This window comes from Amia ocellicauda, chromosome 11 (assembly GCF_036373705.1).
Source record: "Amia ocellicauda isolate fAmiCal2 chromosome 11, fAmiCal2.hap1, whole genome shotgun sequence".
In the NCBI taxonomy this organism is placed as follows: domain Eukaryota; kingdom Metazoa; phylum Chordata; class Actinopteri; order Amiiformes; family Amiidae; genus Amia; species Amia ocellicauda.
The window spans coordinates 20,938,479-20,958,437 of NC_089860.1; the positions used below are offsets into that span (position 1 = coordinate 20,938,479).

The window sequence follows — 19,959 nt, forward strand, 5'->3', positions numbered from 1 at the left end:
ACTAGAAGATTAATTTAAACATGGGCAACATTATCCTTCAGATGTTATTGCATGTCCTTCTGCCATTATTTTGACCTTGTCCTTATAGTCAGAGAGAGAATGGTTGTGGGAAACCTCTAAATATAGTCATATGTATCCTGTGGGCTGGACTGCCTCCAGTTTAAGAAAGCCATTTATTTTCATATTTAATTGTTCATATTTTAGGAAGAGGATTTGTTAAGAACATGCTTCAATGCATCAATTACCAGGAAATGGTTCAGTCTACCGCTTTCCTGGTCACATGCTTTGGAAGTGCACTCTGGGTTAAAGAGGGAGGAGGGGGATGGTGAAGAAAGCTTTAGCATTTGCTTTAGTATCTGGTGAGGGTGGTGTGATACGGAGGCCTGCCAAGAACAAACCAGGTCTGCGTTTCCAGCACTCACTGCAGATTTGCATAATCTCTGAGCAGAAATAATCAACAAGTTTTAAAAGGCAATTTGAGAGGTACTGAAAAAGCAGACAATAAAGACTGGAATAATTGCCCCTGCATGATTACTACTCTTCTGTGAGGAACATTTGCTAATTTGGTTTAATTTTAAACAAGTCTTGAAAATATCATAAATATTTACAAGAAAATTCTAAAGCTGGGAATAGCATGATTGTTGTGTTAACTGATTAAAATAATTTTGTAGATAGACATATCTTTCACAGTAAGTTCCATTTCAAGACTTTTACTGTCCTTGATTATAAGGATATCATATCAGTCTTTGAAGATCTATGCAGCAAATAGGCAACAATGCATTTATTTTTCTACCAGAATAATGTCAAATAATGGAAGTTATTGAAAAATATCAATTGTACTACACCTTAGAATTGCCTGCATTATCACAAAACAAATATTTTTGTGTCTCTGCATGTGTCTGTATGTGTTATACACTGTATATAATACTGCTTTTATTCTCCTTACATCCACAAAATAGGTTTATGTATAGAAATCTGTCCATTATGATTATAGTTGCAAAGTTGTTGTTTAATCTGCAGGAAACTAAGCAGCCACAGTGCAGCTGTATAGCTGTGGCAGGGTGGATAGATACGTTCGAAACCCCTGTTGTTTTGTTTTGTTTTGTTTGTGGCTTCTCTTAATACCAGGATGTGTCTGCTTACACAATTCATGCTCTCAATTTTAAAAACATTCCAGATTCTCTTGATAAGAGATGAGAAAAAGATGATATGATGTCTGATCATTTGAAATGGAAAAAAAAACCCTGCAGTGTAACCTCTTAACAAAAGACCCTTTACTAATAGGCTGTAATCCTGCGGTGGTGAAGCCTAATTATTAGTGACGGTTTACAGATGGGAAGAGAAGAGGGATTGCAGCCAAGTGAGATTTCTTTCTTTTTACTACATTAAGCCTATGAAAGTTAGAGCCAGCCTTTTTCCCCCATTCATTAACTGCTAAATTGATCTCAGGATTCCAGTTCTGCTTAACTTTGAAAGAAAGCTGACACTAAAAATTCACTTTGGAAAAAGAAAAAGATCAAATCCTACCTACAGCTGGAACATACTTTTAGGGTATTTAGAAAGAATCCGAGATTACCTGCTGTTGGTTTCCATGTGAAAGTAAGGACTGCATTTGATTAAAGCAAGTTTCACTGCTAAACAGTTGCCTCTACTAATCCTGCTGTAATTAGGAATAGTTCTGTGTTAATTCTCTTGCTAGAATGTTTGGAAGAAGGACGTTGCTTTAACACAGGTAAGGCAATTCTGTGTTAGAGGTGTTTAAGTGTTTTTATTGCACTTTCCTGTTTTGATTTTCCAGTTTGAAGAAAAGCAGCCAGGTTCATGTTTTAGAGTAGTGGATTTCTGCCACTGTTCAGCGAGCATTCCTGAATTAAGGGAGCCCTTTAAAACGATTAAGGACTCATCATCTATCATGAACTATAGGTTTCTAAACATGTTTAAATAATTCAGATTTGTCTGCTTTAAAATCAATAATAGAAATGCATAAAGTCAGCATTTCTACTGAGTATTTTTTATTTGTTTCATTGTAAAGACGTTTAGTAGTTTAGTTAATTTAATTACAGTTTATTTTTACACCTTCATTTACAGTTGTATTTTTGTTTATGTTTTTAATGTTCAGAATGGTTAGAATACATATATTCTGTTTGTTTCAGGTAGAAACACTGGGATACCCGATAACCTTAGACTTTTACACTTTTTATTCATGTGTGTCTGGCGTAGCATCAGGCTTCATCCTATGTCACGTCCCTGGTCAAAAAAATAAGGTATACGAGTTGTAGAGCTGATTTCACACTTTCAAATTAGCACTAGTCATGACTTACCTAGTGTTATTTTAGGTAGAGTACTCTTAGACTAGTGGTAATTGAGGTCTGTGAAACCAGCCATTAGAGAAAGCGCTCGAATAATTCTGTCAAGACTGGGTCTTCCTCTCAGAGCACAGCGCGATTCCCTATCAGGACCCCCTGCCTCGCCACCACTTTCCCATGTGTCATACACTATGCAGCTCTCCTGTATGTATGTTTGGATGTTTATTTGTAAAGGGAGGGAGACAGATTTGCTTCACCATTTTATGATGAGATTTGTCAAAGGTTGTAGTGGTACCTCTTTTCCCTTCATCAGCTAATGCTGTACAGCTCAGAAATGTGATCAATATGCATTCATCTTGCTTCTCCTTGAACTGCTGATTCCACAGTCCTGCTGGCTGTGCAGTTACTGGGTTATTGTGTTCAGTTATTTCTGTGCTTTATTCATTGGAGAATACCTGATATTGACCTATTCCCTGAAAGAGACGTCACTGTTTTTTACATTTTTATCTGGTTTGATGGCAAAGTTTTTTTTCTGTTAAACCCCTGGGTATTGTTTTTATTTAAGCCAGGTTTCAGAATGGTTATCAAGTTTTCATAATTTCTCTTCATCTTTCCTCATTTTGGGAGACTGTAGTTCTGGTGTTTGTTCGCACAGCCTCTTCAGCTCTCGGTGTAAGACACGCATAACAGCCCCTGTGTCGTTTATTGAGAAAATGTCCCAAGATATTTCTGACATCACTGCACACAAACTTCTGCTCCGTGGATGCTGACCTAAATACAGTGTAGTAGCAGTAACAGAACTCGCCACTGAATTGATGTGAATCACAGGAAAGAATAGTGTATGCAATGTCCACAATTAAAATAATTGTATTTCCTTCACTTAAATGAACCCCAGCTATGGATTAGACACTGTGGTTTTGATTTTAATTGGTAACTTGTAGAAGCTCCACACTCTGCTTCAGGATGGCAGTTTAATCAAATTAAAGATAAAACCAGCTGCTGCACTGAGTCATGCCTCCAGTTGTGAATGATTCTATTGACATGTCCTAATCAAATCAAATCTTTGGTCATGGCTACAATTTTCTGTTGGTTTTATTTTTGAAACTGACAGAACAGTTTTTGGAGTTTATTTGTGACAAAGTCATTCCCTCAGTATGTCTTCCCTTCCAAATGAACACAGACAATACCTCTTCAGTGGTTCTTTCTACACAATCTATTTTGTTACCTCAAGGGCCTGTTTTTTGAACTCAGAGAATTACTTCTTATCAAGTAAAATCAGGTCTGTTCCAAATATCCTTCTGATTAGCTTAATGTGAATTCATATGATGTGTGATATTTATATATGGTATTTGTGCATTCTCCTGAGCAGGAAGATTGTGCTGTGCTGCACCTGAACACGTAGTCAGTCAGGTTCGAATATGCTTGAGAGAGGCAATCATTTTGATCCCTGTGGTTTAAGCCTCTGAAATATGTAATTGTTTGGCTACAAAATTGCACTTGGCTTAAAGGGACCATCCATCACTCCTAGGAAATCTGACAGAATCCATGTCCTGTCTGCTGACATCTTTTAAAATATGAATAAGCAAAGAATGAAGCCGTATGTCACTTTCCTCAATGCAATATGCACCATTATAAATTATACATCTTTAACATTTGCAACAACAAAGTCCTTGCTGTCCATATGTCTGTAGCCATCGGAGTGGTTTGTAAGCTCAGACACATTACCATTAAATGTTACATGTGAGATGTTGGAACACTATAAGTATAACTTGACCACTGAGAGGTGTGCGTGTTTGTCTTGTTTTGGGCAGAGATCAGTAACACGCTGATGGAGAAGATGCAGGCCCAGGAGATTCTGCGCAGTCTGCGGTTGCCGGAACTGGATGAGTTCAGTCAGTTCTTCAGTTCCCTCCCTGCATCCACTCTAGTGGGCATTGGAGCTCTCACAGCTGTCATAGCCTACTGGCTGACCACACGGCCCAAAGCCATGAAACCTCCTTGTGATCTCTCCCAGCAATCAAAGGAAGTCGAGGTGAGCTGACGCCCTCTTGGTAATTGCCATTTCGGTTACAGATAACCTTGGCACATACTGTAAAAAAAGCTCCAAACAATCCCAGTGCAGATATTTGCCCACCTATTCTTGATTATTTGAGTTCCTAATCTCTACCTCTAGAGCTTGGTGATTTGTATTACCATCATACTTTGCCACTACTTACTCATTAAATATTTTGTAGCACTGTAAGTGAACAAAGATAACATTAAGTTGACCCGATGCTAGAATATATACTTCTCTAAATTAGTTCTAAATTAGTTCTATTCCTTTTTTCCACTTGAATTGTGTTGATCTCGTGTATGCTTTGTTTTCAGTGCATCTCATTTCACGGTTGGTAATTGGACAGTGTTGTTTTTGTGCAAAACAATTCTGAAACATAGACTGCTGTGAAATGTAAAAAGCCACCAGCACCTTGGCAAGAACATCTTTCTGCCTCCCATCAGTTAACATAGTTGTTTTGTTTTTTTAGGCTTTAGAAGTTCCAGTGTTTTTGATTCCTTCGCTCTCCTTTTCAATGGCTGGCTTAACGTTGTTGGGCAACAGCTTGGTTGCCAAGGCAGCAACTTTGACTCGAGAAAATCATAGAAACTATTTCAAATATTTAAACATTACCATCCAAACTCACAGACGGAATTAGAATCTGTTTGCAGGCACTTGCAACTTGATACACACTGATTTATGAACATGTATCATGTTTTTTTTAATGATAGTGTTTTGTCATCAAAATTACAATGTATATTTTCACTAATTGATAGCATATCTTTTATCTTAACAAATAGCAGTAAAAGTGATACCCTTGAGCTTTGTATATTCAGTAATGTATGTACTAATGTATTTTAAGAAGGAATTTTGTAAACAAAATAGACTATTTGTTACTATTATTATACAGTTTACTTCACCACAATATATGGATTTTTTAACCTAAGGGACAGGAGGAGGACAAACCCCAACTCACAACACTGCTCCAAGCACAACTGATCAGATACAGCCTCCCGCACACACACAAGTATAGATACAACCGAACTAGCTTCCTTTTCCCGATTTCAGTTTCTCACTTCACGTAGTACTGCAACCAAACTCCCTCTTGCAACCAACAGTAAGAAAAACACCTCTCGCCACCTTTTCAGCAGCTCCATTCACCATGTGCCGTGGGGGTTTTTCTCATGGCCAGGAGGTCTTTCCCTCAGCCATGGGGGTTAAGGCCAAATAAACTCCATTTCCATTACTACTACTTTCCACCTACCTCTATATGGGGTGTTCGGATCCCATGAAGTGTAACTTAATGCACCATTAATAAGATTCTCGGTACTGAGGGTTGTTGACAGAATGTGAAAAGGGCACGTGGGCTGAATTTGCAGACTGATTCCATCCAAAGAAAGAGCTTTCCTTGCAGCTAACTGAGCTAAAGAAAACAGTCTTACTAAACATTGTGCTGGAAGATGTCAGAAGCTGTATGTCCTGCTTTCCTCAGTACAGGAAGAGCAATGTTTTGATTTGATTTGAGGCCAATGTGTCAGAGACCTGAAGCAGCGATGTGTCTCTCTACTCCTGTGCAGCACAGTGATGGAGCGCACAGGTCTGTGCTGGGGGACAGTGCGAAGCTGCTGACGCATTATCATGACGATGCCAAGACAATGTACGAGGTGTTCCAGCGGGGGTTGCACATAGCTGGTGAGTATCAGGGATTGACTGGGTAATGCCATGAGGAAGGATGACATCATCGCTTAAATGCCTGATGCAATAGATAGGAAGCAACGGTAGGAGTATGTTGCACTGATCCTGAGCAGGGCGATGGTGGCACTTTAGAAAGGATTAAATTGAGAAATAAGCTTTATTGTTATATTATTTTAATTTAAACATATTAGCTTCTATGTTTTTTTCAAAGTAGATTAAAGGCAGATAGTTCTTGTGTGCACAATGAATAGCAGTCAGCTATTGTTAACATCAAATCGAGGCATGCACACATATATTATATATTTAAAAACTCTAGATTACTGAACCCGTGATCCAAATTTTGCAGTGTTCTTCTTGTCCTCAATGGCTTATTTTACATTCAGATACTGTTTCCAGACTTTTTTGTCCTTCTGTTTCGTTTGAAGGTGACGGGCCTTGTTTAGGCTCTAGGCAACCCAAACAGCCATATCAGTGGCTTTCATACAAGGAGGTGAGTGAACATGTTTTTTGATAAGGTGCAGTCCTGCACAATACACACATTCTGCAATATGTTTATGAGGTAAAACAGTATGAAGTATTACATTTGGCAATATATTTAAGGCTGTTTCCCAAGGCTCTAAAATCCTGACCACAAAGTAATCAAAATAATATTCTGAATGGTTGTATTGATTTGCTTTGTTGTTGTTGGCTGTAGTAGTTAAATGCAGATCATTTATTGTCATTCTGTTTAATTAAATGAAAAATCCTTCACTCAGTCCATTCCTGAGTCCAACTCTTTAACCTATAAGAAGGGGTTTTAAAAGGCTGATGCTCAGCTGTGCTGGTGATGGTTCGGAGGCACCTGTGTCTTTAGCTGTCCGGGATGCCTTGTAGAGTTCACATGAGCAATGCTAATATGTTCAGATATAATCATTCTGAGAATGATGTCATTGGGATTAGGATAATGCAGTCAGAATTATGCAATATTTTTGTCTCACATCCAGGAGACCGCATTATTGCTTTATCTTTGGGTTGGCTTATAGCATTATTCTTTCATCAGAGGAAATGTAGATTGTTTGGCAAATGCATACTATCTCAAAATATTATTTACAAATGCTTGCTCTACAGTAGTGTTTTAACAGGGAAATATTCAGACATCACACTGTACACCCAGTACGTGTGGATTTGAAGAATATAGGTTGCAGTTTGTAAGGTTTTTTTTTTCTGAGCTCCAGTATGTAACAATTACACATTGTATTTTGAAACTCAACTCTCAGATCTCAAATGACTGTCCCAGATCATTGATCAGAAACATGGTAGATCAAACTCTTCTTTAAAAATATATTTAAACCCTCTAGTGTGTAAAAGGGTTAAATGCCAGTTAGCTCAACAGCAGGTGAATTAAAAACAATTAAGCAGATTACTTTAAAGCCACGAGGATCAAGTGTTGTGTTTACAGGAAGAACACAGGATAAGTTTTGTCTTCAATCTTTTTCAGTTCTGAGCAAAGTAAGCATGATTATCCTGCTGGATGCTTTTACAAGGGAAAATATAAAACTTCAACCTACTGTGTCCTTTAACTGGGCACTTAAAATAAAATATTCATGTTAATTAACTGTTTTCTTCTCTTTAATCCCGAGGTAACCACTAGGGCTGAGTACCTGGGGTCAGGTTTGATTTTCCAAGGCTGTAGGCCATGTCCAGACCAATTCATTGGGGTTTTTGCACAAAACAGGCCTGAGGTGAGGATTTGTCTTATTATCAAATCATTTACCACACATACCTAGGAAGATAAGAGTATAGACTTTAGATTTGGAGAGATTGTGCTATAGTGCATGACCTGTCACAGTTATTGTATAGTGTATGCAGATATGAATGCACACTTTTGAGAAACAATTCGGATAAAAGACTCTTAAAGACCTTTGTTGTGTTTTGTGTGTGTGTGTCCGTTGTTGTGTTAATAGTGGATTATTTCCGAGCTGGCCTGTTACACGTACTCTATGGTGGTTGTACCACTTTATGACACTTTGGGACCAGATGCAATTCGCTACATTATCAACACCGGTAAGAGACATAACCCCACCCTGTCCATAGTCCACGTGCATATTATGCTGTGTATTTATGCTTTGTATATGGTTGTTCATTTAATCTATTCACATAACTCCCTTCCCATACCTTAATTGTCTAATTATGAACAGGTGAAGTGGATAGTTATATTGGTATTAAACAGGAGTAAGGAGTATGAACACAAACAAGAACAGAATACATTTCATTCCTTAAGCTCAGCTGTTAAAGAAGATAAAAATAGAAATTAAAAATCCCCCAATCCCCCAAACTTTCATGCATTGAATAAAATGCTAAAATTATATGTGTCACTGTGTTTTTTAGCTACTAAGCATAGGATTTCAAAGTAAAATTCAATGCCAAGCATGTGAGTAAAACATCTTTATTTGAAAGGAAACATTTTTTAACATTTGTTTCTTGTTTGTTTGGCATTCTGTTAGCTGAGATCTCCACAGTTATATGTGACAAACCAGAGAAAGCCCAGGTACTGCTCGAGAATGTGGAGAGACAGGAGACTCCCGGGCTCGAGACTGTTATCTTGATGGACCCCTTTGACATACCCCTGGTGGAGAGGGGACACAAATGTGGGGTGCACATTCAGTCCATAAAGGAAGTTGAGGTAGGGACCCAGACACCATTTGGGTAACTAGGTGAACCATATGTAGATAGGTAAATGCTAGATCGATTTATCAGATGCCAGGTCTGTTTGTCTGATTACAGTATGTGCTTCTTTTACTTTTCAATTATTCTAACTTATTGCAGTATTAAAAGAAAACTTTATCAATGGTGTTTCGGGTAATTTGAAATCTTTGGGAATAACATTCTCAATATTAATAGTAAAAAGGTACAACAATTAATGAAAGATCAGTTATTATACAATTTGTATATGGCAACTGTATTGTTTGTAAATTGTATTGCTGCTGAAGTGTTCTCGGAGTTCTGGCAATGAAATCTGTCCCTGTAGGTCTCTGTCACCGCCAAACCTTGTGGAAAACACTGCCGAGTCTGAACTTTGTTATTTGTGCTGCTGACTTTTCCTTTGAATCTGTCTTCGGTGCTCCTGGCAATGATGCTGAACTTTTTCTTCTCTGCTTCTTTTTTATCTCATCCAGGCTTTAGGAAGAACACACCACAGAGTTCCTATGGTAAGAACGGCCTACCTGATAATCTTCCACCTGATTGAAGTTGACTAGAATAGGAAAGCAGGCTCACAGGCAAATGTTTCCATACAAAATTGCACTACCCCTCTGCTTCAGTCCTGCCAAAATCTCAGCTGGCTCACTGAGTATATTTATAACCTAGCAGGCCCATATACCAGTAATATTATCCGGTTCAGGGAAGGAAGGACATGCGCAGGGAGCATTCAGACACCTGAACATGATTCCTTTAATCAGTCTCAGCGAATGATGTGTTCTTTGTGGGATTCGGTTTTTTATAACTTTCATGTGTGTTTATACTGTGCATCGGCCATCAAGTGTTAAGAAATAAATGGTATGATGACAATGTTAAGAACGACTCCAAAACTCTCAGGAAAAAAAATTAAGATTGTTTTGACCAATATTTTGTTCCATGCCCTTTGTTCTTGATAAACAGAACTGAAACAGTATGTGTGACATTTATTTTTACACGTATGTTTAGCCACATCATGTCATCATCTTAATTCTCAGCACTGGTCATGACAGAATGTCTATTTTCATTCTGAAATTATTTTCTGTATGTTTTGTGGTGCGTATTTTTTAAATATGACAACATTAAAACTATCATATCTGTATATATACGTACTTACTTTCTTTCAGCCTCCTCAACCAGATGACCTGTCTATTGTGTGTTTTACCAGTGGCACAACCGGTATGTGTCTCTCGCTTTAATCTGATATTTGGGAGCTCGGGCAACCCCAATAAACGTATGTAGAAGAAGGTAAATACAGTTTATTTTGGCCTAGACTCACTTGACTGAGGGAACGATGTCCTGGCAATGAGATCCCCCCTACAAGGTGGAATGAGCCGAGTTGCTGCTGCAAAGGCGGTGTTTGGGGTGGAGGAGGGATGCAAAGTGATGAGTTCTGGGAAAGTACATGTTGCTGGATACATATGCTTGGGAAGGTAGAAGTCAGGTGTGAGATTGGGGTTGTCCTGTTCCCGAACCTCAGTTTAAAACTCCATTAACTGAAAGAATTTGAATGATTTTGTTCTGTATTGTGCAATGCATGCAATAACAATCTCTTACATTATAAACATGACTTTACAGTCTTTAATTTACATTATGCAATTAGTCAGTTTATTTTACCCTGTGTAGTTCATAATTTATATTGCCAACCTACAAATCGAAGCGGAAACATCTTGGGGAGACCTTCGTCCAACAGTGGATTAATTTAGGGTGATGATAATGATGATATATATTGTTTAATGTTGAATGTTGTATGTCAGAAAAGTGTGCTTGATTCATGACATTTCATAGATCTATAGGATACACAAGTGAACCACACAAACATGCAAAATCTTATCAGGTAAAATTAGTCAAGAGTGAAAATAGAGTAGTACCTGCACAATTCCATATATGCGTCAATAAATGTTTTATTAAACCAGAGACAAATAAAAAGTCTATTTTCACATTTCACAGGTATCTGTACTCTGATTAAACATGAGTTTTGATCTGAGACACAGATAACGAGGGAAAATGATTTATATTTGTTTTCCCAGGAAACCCTAAAGGAGTGATGCTGACTCACGGGAATGTAGTTGCTGACTTTTCCGGCTTCCTTAAAGTGACTGAGGTAGGTGCCCATGGAGAGAGATTCTATCAAGCGCTGACAAAGAATGAGCATTTGCCAACACGAGCTCTTCGAAGACAGCAGAATAAATTCTCCTACAAGCTATTCTTCACCTTCCTTTTCAACAGCATTATATTTTCTGTAGGTTATATACATTTAAAGACATCAATATTATTTACATTTTTCATGATTTCTGCATCTGTACTTGAATTCCTCTCCAGTTTTGAAGAGGAGCAATAACACAGGAGCAGATTTTGTAAATGGAAGGTATTTCCTTTTTAAGATTCCTTCACAGTTCACATGAAACAAATACAGATATTACCCTGAAATGTGCTTTTAACTACAAATAAAACTACAATTACAACTACAGGATTTGCTTATGTTATTTTTGTACCTAACTCTGGCACTAACCCTGCTGCAAAGTAGGTGTGACTACAATCATAACTATATTTCGTCAAGTCATTACGAAATGACTGTGCTGTTGAAGTTGAATGTGAGACACAGTAGTCTCTCAGTGCCTTTTTCAGTCTGTCTGGGGAAATGGTTAAAGATTGTAAGAATACCGTAGATACTGTTCTATAAAAAGTGATTTGCTTTTTATAATAACAAGACCAGTAATCTGCCTAACCACAACATTAATATCTGCTTTGTGCCCTTCCTTCGCAGTATCATCAACTTTTTCTTACTTTACTATGTTCTGTACGCTAAAGGTAAAGTTGCCAGTTTTCCTTAAGCTGTAGATACTAATAACAATACAAAAATACTTAAAAAAAAAAAAAAAACGTTTAAAAAGTTAAAATATATGAAAATGAAACATATACTTATGGATCTCCGAGAGTGTAGTTTCTAGTGATGTGTGTGTTGTTCAGAAGTACCACATGCATTTTGGAGATCAACAGATTGTCCATACCTTTCACAGAGACTCGCAGCTTTATTGAGCGTTTAACCTCGACAGAACTTTACTAAATTCCTTCTCCTCCATATCCTGCTCCGGCCTACAGAAGCGGTTCTTATACGACTCTTTTTATTTTCTCGAATATCTTGTATCATTTTACTCTTTCTCTCTTTTCTTTTCTTTTTTCTATTCTTTTCTTTTCTTTTTTTTTTTTTTTACTATTTTCTTACAATTATTTTTTCTGTCAGTATCTCTCTCCTTTCTGTCTCCCATGCCCTCGCCCTGGCTGCAGAAAGTCATCTTTCCCAGACAGGATGATGTTCTCATCTCCTTCCTGCCTCTTGCTCACATGTTTGAAAGACTCATCCAGGTAAGGAGCTCAGTCTAACCTGGCCTTGCATGGCCCACCTTCCTTTGTTTTCCAGACCCATTGGTCTCCTATAAGCCAAGATGCGCACATTTCCTACTTGACTTTAGCACACATGTTTGAAAGGATGGTCCAGGTAAGATGTTTGTAATGTGCCAGAGCCTACTTGATGTAGTGATCTTTTTTATTATTGATTTTGGCTTTAGGTTTCCTGACCATGATCATTGCTGCTGTTCTGTACAGATTTAGCTTTATCAAAACATTTCTGCATCCAATAACTAATGAAACATCTGAATCTGATAGTATCAGTGACCTTGCTGTGCAAAATTCTTAGTGAGTACTATTTTCCTAACTGGTAATTTAGCTCCTGTTGAAAACTGTGTTCTACAGTAACTGCATCCGTTTGATAAAGTAATTGGCAAGGAGAACTTGATGACTTTTCCATTTTGACCAGGTTTGAACCGACACTCTCTGAAAGCAGCAGTGTGTGGTTATCTGTGTGTCGGGCAGCATTGTTTTGCCTCAGCTGAGACTGAGAGATATAGTTTCAGGAAGTGAACACACACCCTTCCTGTGGTTAATTCAGGCTGGAAACCCGTTTGTGGGCTTGTTCCTGTTCTGGATCTTCTCCTGCTTCATACTGCCCTGTCAGCAGAGCATGAGGAATGAGGAACAGTTTCTGCTCTCCTTCTGGAATGCAATTTGGAAACCTAACATATATTTCAACACACATACTTACATGCAGACACACACACAGACACACTGCACTTGATAATCCTTCCATTGTGAACATACTATTGAATGGGACTGTCAAAACACAATGGCCTAAAACCCATCTTACATTCCCTTATATTGTCTATATACACTGATCAGCCATAACATTATGACCACTGACAGGTGAAGTGAATAACACTGATAATCTCGTTATCATGGCACCTGTCAGTGGGTGGGATATATTAGGCAACAAGTGAACATTTTGTCCTCAAAGTTGATGTGTTAGAAGCAGGAAAAATGGGCAAGTGTAAGGATCTGAGCGACTTTGACAAGGGCCAAATTGTGATGGCTAGGCGATTGGCTCAGAGCATCTCCAAAACTGCTGCTCTTGTGGGGTGTTCCCGGTCTGCAGTGGTCAGTATCTATCAAAAGTGCTCCAAGGAAGGAAAAGCAGTGAACCGGCAACAGGGTCATGGGCGGCCAAGGCTCATTGATGCACGTGGGGAGCGAAGGCTGGCCCGTGTGGTCCGATCCAACAGACGAGCTACTGTAGCTCAAATTGCTGAAAAAGTGAATGCTGGTTCTGATAGAAAGGTGTCAGAACACACAGTGCATCGCAGTTTGTTGCGTATGGGGCTGCGTAGCCGCAGACCACTCAGGGTGCCCATGCTGACCCCTGTCCACTGCTGAAAGCGCCTACAATGGGCACGTGAGCATCAGAACTGGACCACGGAGCAATGGAAGAAGGTGGCCTGGTCTGATGAATCATGAGTTCAAGGTGTTCACTTGTCCTCCAAATTCCCCAGATCTCAATCCAATCGAGCATCTGTGGGATGTGCTGGACAAACAAGTCCGATCTATGGAGGCCCCACTGCGCAACTTACAGGACTTAAAGGATCTGCTGCTAACGTCTTGGTGCCAGATACCACAGCACACCTTCAGAGGTCTAGTGGAGTCCATGCCTCGACGGGTCAGGGCTGTTTTGGGGGCAAAAGGGGGATCTACACAATATTAGGCAGGTGGTCATAATGTTATGGCTGATCGGTGTAATATGCCACTAATCTTAATAATAGTAATTAAATGTGAATTTAATGTTGTTAATGTTTGCTGTTATTTTTCTTTCAGTGAGGATTAAGATAAATATATACCAGAAATATTTTAATGCATCTTGAAGGACTATTATTATCGTTTTTATATTAATTAAATTCAATAAATTCAATTTCTACAGCTGTTAAAATCACAAGTAATATTTGTTTTCATATCTTACATTATTACAGCATTACACTTAAAAATATATATATCAAAAACCATCTATATATGTGTTTTAAGATGTAAAAAGGAATAGAGTACTTTGAATTCAACATGGTTTCTGCACCTCACAGTGTAATGTGTGAGTAGACTGAACTTGTATAATAAATACAAGCTCAGGAAGCCTCTGTGCACCTGCCTGGGAGGTTAAATAAGCACTTACAGCTGAATTTACTAAAGAACGCCATCTAGTGATTAGATTGATCAGGATAAGCACTCTTCGAAGGTGCTGCATTTTCAACTCCTTACCCTTTAGATATGAAAACAAAAGTTACATTTTTCTTCACAGAATGGTGTGCAAGTAACTATAAATAAATACAATGCGAGAAAGTTTGAACATAATTCACTATGCTGGGATTTGTTTTCTCTTTGTGTTCTGCCCAGTCTGTAGTGTACTGCCATGGTGGGAGGATTGGTTTCTTCCAAGGAGACATCAGGCTTCTGTCAGATGATATGAAGGCACTTCGGCCCACAATCTTCCCTGTGGTGCCCAGGCTGCTTAACAGAATGTATGACAAGGTGAGTTGGGCTGTCTCCCATAACATCCCACTTTTATGCGAATTGCTCTGTCCAAAATAACCTATGTCTTACCATGTCCAATGAAGTTATCAGTGCTTTTGTGCATTGCCAGTTTGGCCAGAAGAGCCACCTAGAAATCAATGTTTCTCCTGTTTTACAGATCTTTAGTCAGGCCAATAACCCTGTGAAGCGCTGGCTGCTGGATTTTGCCGCGAAGAGAAAGAGTGCTGAAGTTCTCAGTGGTGTCATACGGAGCGACAGTGTGTGGGATAAGATATTCTTTAGAAAAATACAGGTGGGAAGATATCTTTACCATAAGATTTGCATTACACTTGTTTGAGGATCTGAGCCACACTATAGTGACGTTATGTGCAGCTGAAGGTTGTCTTTCCCACGTTATTCGTTATTTTGAGCAACAGAGGAGAGAAAGAGTTCAGAGGAAAATTCCCCACAACCTGTTTTTACAATTCCAGTTTTGACACCAATACTCTTTTCCTGATTATGGATTTCTGCCCATACCTCGAGCAGGAATGTGTGAACAGACCAAAGGATATATTTGTGCTTGGAGAAAAGCTAACTGAAGAATTAGTATGTTATTAGGTCTTTCATTTATTCAGAAATGTCCACCAAAGTAGCCAGTTTTATTATAATGAAGGTATATATTGATTCCAATGGTGCTTTGTTGTTTGTGTCATCTGCCTGACAGGATAGTCTGGGTGGGAGGGTGAGGATGATAGTGACAGGGGCCGCTCCGGCATCTCCCACCGTCCTTGGTTTCCTGCGAGCCGCTCTGGGCTGTCAGGTGAGTATAGGCACATCCAAAATAAGGCTGTCTCCCTTCAAATCCCACCGTTAATATAAAAACCTTGGAATTCATTGTGCTTTGGTTAACTTTTGCAAAGGGATTTATATATACATAGGAAAAACTTACCTGAAAGAGAAGGAACACAACCTAGGCAGTCCTGACATGTGCTGTATTTTGTGTGTCAGGTCTACGAGGGTTATGGGCAAACCGAGTGTACTGCTGGGTGTACTTTCACCACGCCTGGAGACTGGACGTCAGGTGAGATGGTTTTTAGGTCAACCTATACACCCTAGCATGCCAAGGATGTTACAAATAAGGGGCTTATTGAGAAAGAAAGTGCTGTTGACCTTTTGTTTCTACTTTCTGTGCACTGGGGGCAGGCCTAAGCCCACTGAACCCAAAGTCAGACAGTTAATTATTAATAATCTGTAAACAGACGTATAAAACTTTCCATCCTCCCAGCAGTGCAGATGCAAACTTTCCGGATATTGCAGTCTTCTATCTGTCGAGCCTGATTGAACCCACATCCTGTTCTTCATTGTAAACAGTGCCTGTGATAAAAAGCTGAAAACAAGCATTTACAAGTCATAGATGCATTCTTTAACATACTCATATACCCATTCTACAGTTTGCAATTTGCATTTTCACGGTTGTGTTTTTCTAAATAATAAGGGTCTGTACCAGTTCATTGTCACACCCTTTTCCTCCATAGATAAAACTGCAGCATATTTAAAGATTAATGTAAATGTGATGCAGGTATGGGGGGGAGAAAAATCAAATACAACCAATTTATTTTTCAACTCTCGTAACAGAAATGGGAGTTCATTTTTCTTTGGAGTATGAAAGCTGTAAAAGTAATCTTGTTGACCTATATGGTGGCATATTGTTGTTTAAACAAACCATGTATGTGCAAAGGTGGGGCATTTGAAATAAATGCCATTATCTGAATCACTATTCAAAGTATGTAGTTGGTCTGCTGTTGCTATGCGGAAACTGTTAGGAAAAAACATATTTCTAAAAAGCCTATAGCTGGCAGACATCCACTGACACTCCCCTGCAATTGTCTAATTTATTTAATAGTTTTTTTAAATAGTATGTTTCATTGACTTCCATACCAAGACATGTAAACTCATCCCAATTCTCCCAATTCAATAACTCTCTGACATGTATTGTGCAAGAAGCAGAGCAGACAATAGCTGAAGAGTTTTCTTACACAACCACCAACATTATCAATAAGCGTGAAGGCAATATTCAATAATGCAGTGTTACAGTTGGTGATTTTTAACAAACCGTTCTTTCAAAAAACAAAAACACCTTTGAATGGGTGCCCTTAATTTGCTAGTTTTTTTCAGGATTCACACATCCCATTTTCCTCACTATTGTGCACAGTTCAAGAAAGGTTTTTGACACATTATGAAAGTAACACTGTTGAAGAGTAAAGGAACTGATTTTCAATTGGGAAAACAAATGACAAATAGTTCCTGAAATGAAGACAAATATAAAACATGCAAAAATATATATTCAACTTAAATTGATAGCTATAATTTAATGTTGTTCAGAAACATATTTATACATGTTTAAACACAGAAGCACAATAAAGAATAAACACAAAAGTCAACTTTTAAGCTACCCTTAGAACAATGCAATGTTTTCATATTAAAATTACTAAACTACTCCCCCTTGTGGTTTTATACATAACTTTTGTGAGTATTGTCAGCACCATACCTTTCTGATATTATTGTATGGAACACATGGGACTAAAGAAATTAAATACAATCATGTCTTTTAGAATTTGAATTTTAAAAAGCCTTCCAGAGAATGCAAATTTGAGTCTTAACAAATAAAATGACAAGTTCATGTTCATTTTCTTCCCCCTTTATTCCAGGTCACGTTGGTGCACCGCTCCCCTCTAACTTGATTAAGCTGGTAGATGCAACAGACATGAATTATTTTGCTTCAAAAGGAGAGGGAGAGGTGAGATCAATCATCACGCTTTTAAACATCTGCAAATGATCCCCTTCTTCTGTGTCATTCTTTACATTCAAGCATTCAATTACTTTAATTTACAAATGGATGTTGCATGCTTAGAGAAGAGTCAGGACATGTAAAGAATAGATCTGTAGGATGTACAAGCCTCTCTTGCCATATTTTCTCTGACTAACCCTGTCAGCATCATCCATGTAATCACAGTGCTGAAGGCATCCATGTTTTAGCTTTTTAGCGGCCATCATGCTAATTAACGATTGCAGTCTCGAATCAGGCAGCTGAATGAGCCGTCTGTCATATTACAGGTGTGTGTAAAGGGGCCGAACGTGTTTAAGGGCTACCTCAAAGACCAGGAGAAAACCGCGGAGGCTCTCGATGGAGATGGATGGCTGCACACTGGGGACATTGGGAAGTGGTTGCCTGTGAGTCTCCTGATCTCATCAGCATCAGTAATCATGCTGGCTTAGTTTCCATGTTCCGTGTTTCAGCAGTTCTGCCGAATTGCCGTGTTGCTGCTCACATGTTGAATCTACATTTGCAATGAGAATATGAATCTGAAACCAAACCATAAGTATGTACATATTTTATATTAAAAACTGTTCATTTCTCTATGTATGATAACATTCTCATTTAGTGACACATTTGGGTATTTCATTTTACTACTGAGTATTCTCCACAGTGTCTGGGTTGTTTTTTCTTACCATTGTACTTTTGATGTACAGTATTTTTGACTCACATCCTGACAACTTTGATTTGTTCACTGCTAATTTCACTTTTTTTTTTTCAAGAATGGTACATTGAAAATAATTGACCGCAAGAAGCATATCTTCAAACTGGCTCAGGGAGAGTATATTGCCCCAGAGAAAATTGAGAACATCTACATCCGCAGTGAACCTGTGTCACAGTTGTACGTCCACGGGGACAGCTTGCAGGTACGTCTCTTGGCATGCCACCAATGCATGGAAAAACATGTCCCAATGACAGCCTGACACATTTTCTTTAAAGCCTCAGAAATGTTTGCTCAGAGTTGTTCATTGTTGTCATTATGTGCTCCATATTGTTGTAATTACTCCCCCCCACACTAAAAATACCTGATTTTCCAAAGTTGATAAATGATTTACTCATGATTAAGAGCTGTCTGAATATAGTTAATTACTTTTGACTTGTTTTTCCAATAAAGAGGTAAAAGACAAGAGCTCTTTTCTCTTTTTATTAAGTTCAGTTACATCTTTTGTTTGTTTGTTGTGTTTCTCTGTAGTCCTGCCTTGTTGGGATAGTTGTACCTGATCCTGAAGTAATGCCTGCCTGGGCAAAGAAGAAGGGTTTTGAAGCTTCCTATGGAGACCTGTGTAAAAATAAGGTATTCCTATGTTACTTGATATCTTTTCACTTGCATCTGTTCAAAACTGTTTTGAAGGGTCAAGGGGTTCTCTAGTCTTCATTCCAACTCAGACCGCCAATATTTTGATGTAGTCATCTGTTTTGTCCAGGTCTTAACCAGTTCTTAAATGTAACTGTCAAAGCTGTAAAATGACGACCCAGCATGTAGACTGTTCAGACAAATTTACTGGATGGTAGTTGGAGCTGAAGTAGTTTATTTTGGTCTGTTGTACTCCCAAAGAATATCACTGTTCTGTTGCTCTGGGTGAAAACAGCTTCATCATGATTGTGGCGGAAATAGGAAGCAGACGATCAAATGGATATTTTGTTTTAGGAAACCAGCATGCCATATATGTCACATACAGAGGCTTGGTAAATTAGGATAATATATTTATGTCAAACCTGATAAGTCATTGTGACACACACATCACACTGGTTTCTTAAATGTTTAAAAGATTCATAACAATCTATATACATATGTATATATAAAAATCCATCCATCCATTTTTGAAACCATTTATCCTGGTGAGGGTTGCAGGGACGCCAATCCCAGTAGGCATAGGGTGCAAGGCAGGAATACACCCAGGATGGGACACCAGGCCACCGCTGGGCAACACACACAAACACACACAGACCTACAGGGCAATTTAGCTTAGCCAATCAACCTAACCTGCATGTCTATGGATGGTGGGAGGAAACCAGAGTGCCCCGAAGAAACCCACACGGACACGGGGAGAACATGCAAACTCCACACGTATATATATAGGTCTTGTACTTTCATACCTGGGGCCAGACAGACATTACAATACAACCCTCCATCCTGAACCTACTGTACATATCACACCAGCACACCCTGTTCCTTGAGAACCTACCATTTTTACATATGCCTATAATGTAACCTCCTTAATCAGACTCTGATAGTGTATGTGTTTTACTTGTGAAGGAGGTGAAGAAAGCAATAATGGAGGATATGGTGCGCTTGGGAAAAGCAAGTGGCCTACATTCGTTTGAACAGGTGAGTAATAATGAGCTGACATAACATTTCATTAGCCCGGAAAAGACCAGAAAAATCTGATTGCTTATTCTAATGAGACTAATAAGACAAAAAGTCAGGGATGTGTAACAGCAGGATATCATCT

The 19,959-nt window shown here is 38.7% G+C and overlaps 1 protein-coding gene across 6 annotated transcripts in view; it reads left to right on the top strand.

Annotated features, from left to right (window-relative positions):
- acsl6 (acyl-CoA synthetase long chain family member 6) overlaps nucleotides 1-19,959 on the top strand; it is a 70,770-nt gene that overhangs the window by 47,539 nt on the left and 3,272 nt on the right. For 4 of the 6 annotated variants that reach the window (XM_066716879.1, XM_066716880.1, XM_066716877.1 and 1 more), the window contains 19 exons: nucleotides 4,118-4,338; nucleotides 5,916-6,030; nucleotides 6,459-6,523; nucleotides 7,653-7,754; nucleotides 7,977-8,076; nucleotides 8,517-8,695; nucleotides 9,189-9,221; nucleotides 9,873-9,924; nucleotides 10,776-10,849; nucleotides 12,034-12,111; nucleotides 14,515-14,649; nucleotides 14,810-14,944; nucleotides 15,356-15,451; nucleotides 15,640-15,712; nucleotides 17,340-17,428; nucleotides 17,746-17,862; nucleotides 18,229-18,372; nucleotides 18,699-18,800; nucleotides 19,764-19,835. In XM_066716879.1, the coding sequence (XP_066572976.1) occupies nucleotides 4,118-4,338; nucleotides 5,916-6,030; nucleotides 6,459-6,523; nucleotides 7,653-7,754; nucleotides 7,977-8,076; nucleotides 8,517-8,695; nucleotides 9,189-9,221; nucleotides 9,873-9,924; nucleotides 10,776-10,849; nucleotides 12,034-12,111; nucleotides 14,515-14,649; nucleotides 14,810-14,944; nucleotides 15,356-15,451; nucleotides 15,640-15,712; nucleotides 17,340-17,428; nucleotides 17,746-17,862; nucleotides 18,229-18,372; nucleotides 18,699-18,800; nucleotides 19,764-19,835 (1,982 nt within the window). Of the gene's footprint in view, nucleotides 1-4,117; nucleotides 4,339-5,915; nucleotides 6,031-6,458; nucleotides 6,524-7,652; nucleotides 7,755-7,976; nucleotides 8,077-8,516; nucleotides 8,696-9,188; nucleotides 9,222-9,872; nucleotides 9,925-10,775; nucleotides 10,850-12,033; nucleotides 12,112-12,166; nucleotides 12,245-14,514; nucleotides 14,650-14,809; nucleotides 14,945-15,355; nucleotides 15,452-15,639; nucleotides 15,713-17,339; nucleotides 17,429-17,745; nucleotides 17,863-18,228; nucleotides 18,373-18,698; nucleotides 18,801-19,763; nucleotides 19,836-19,959 lie in introns of all 6 variants that reach the window. The other 2 variants (XM_066716878.1, XM_066716882.1) reach the window with 2 other exon arrangements.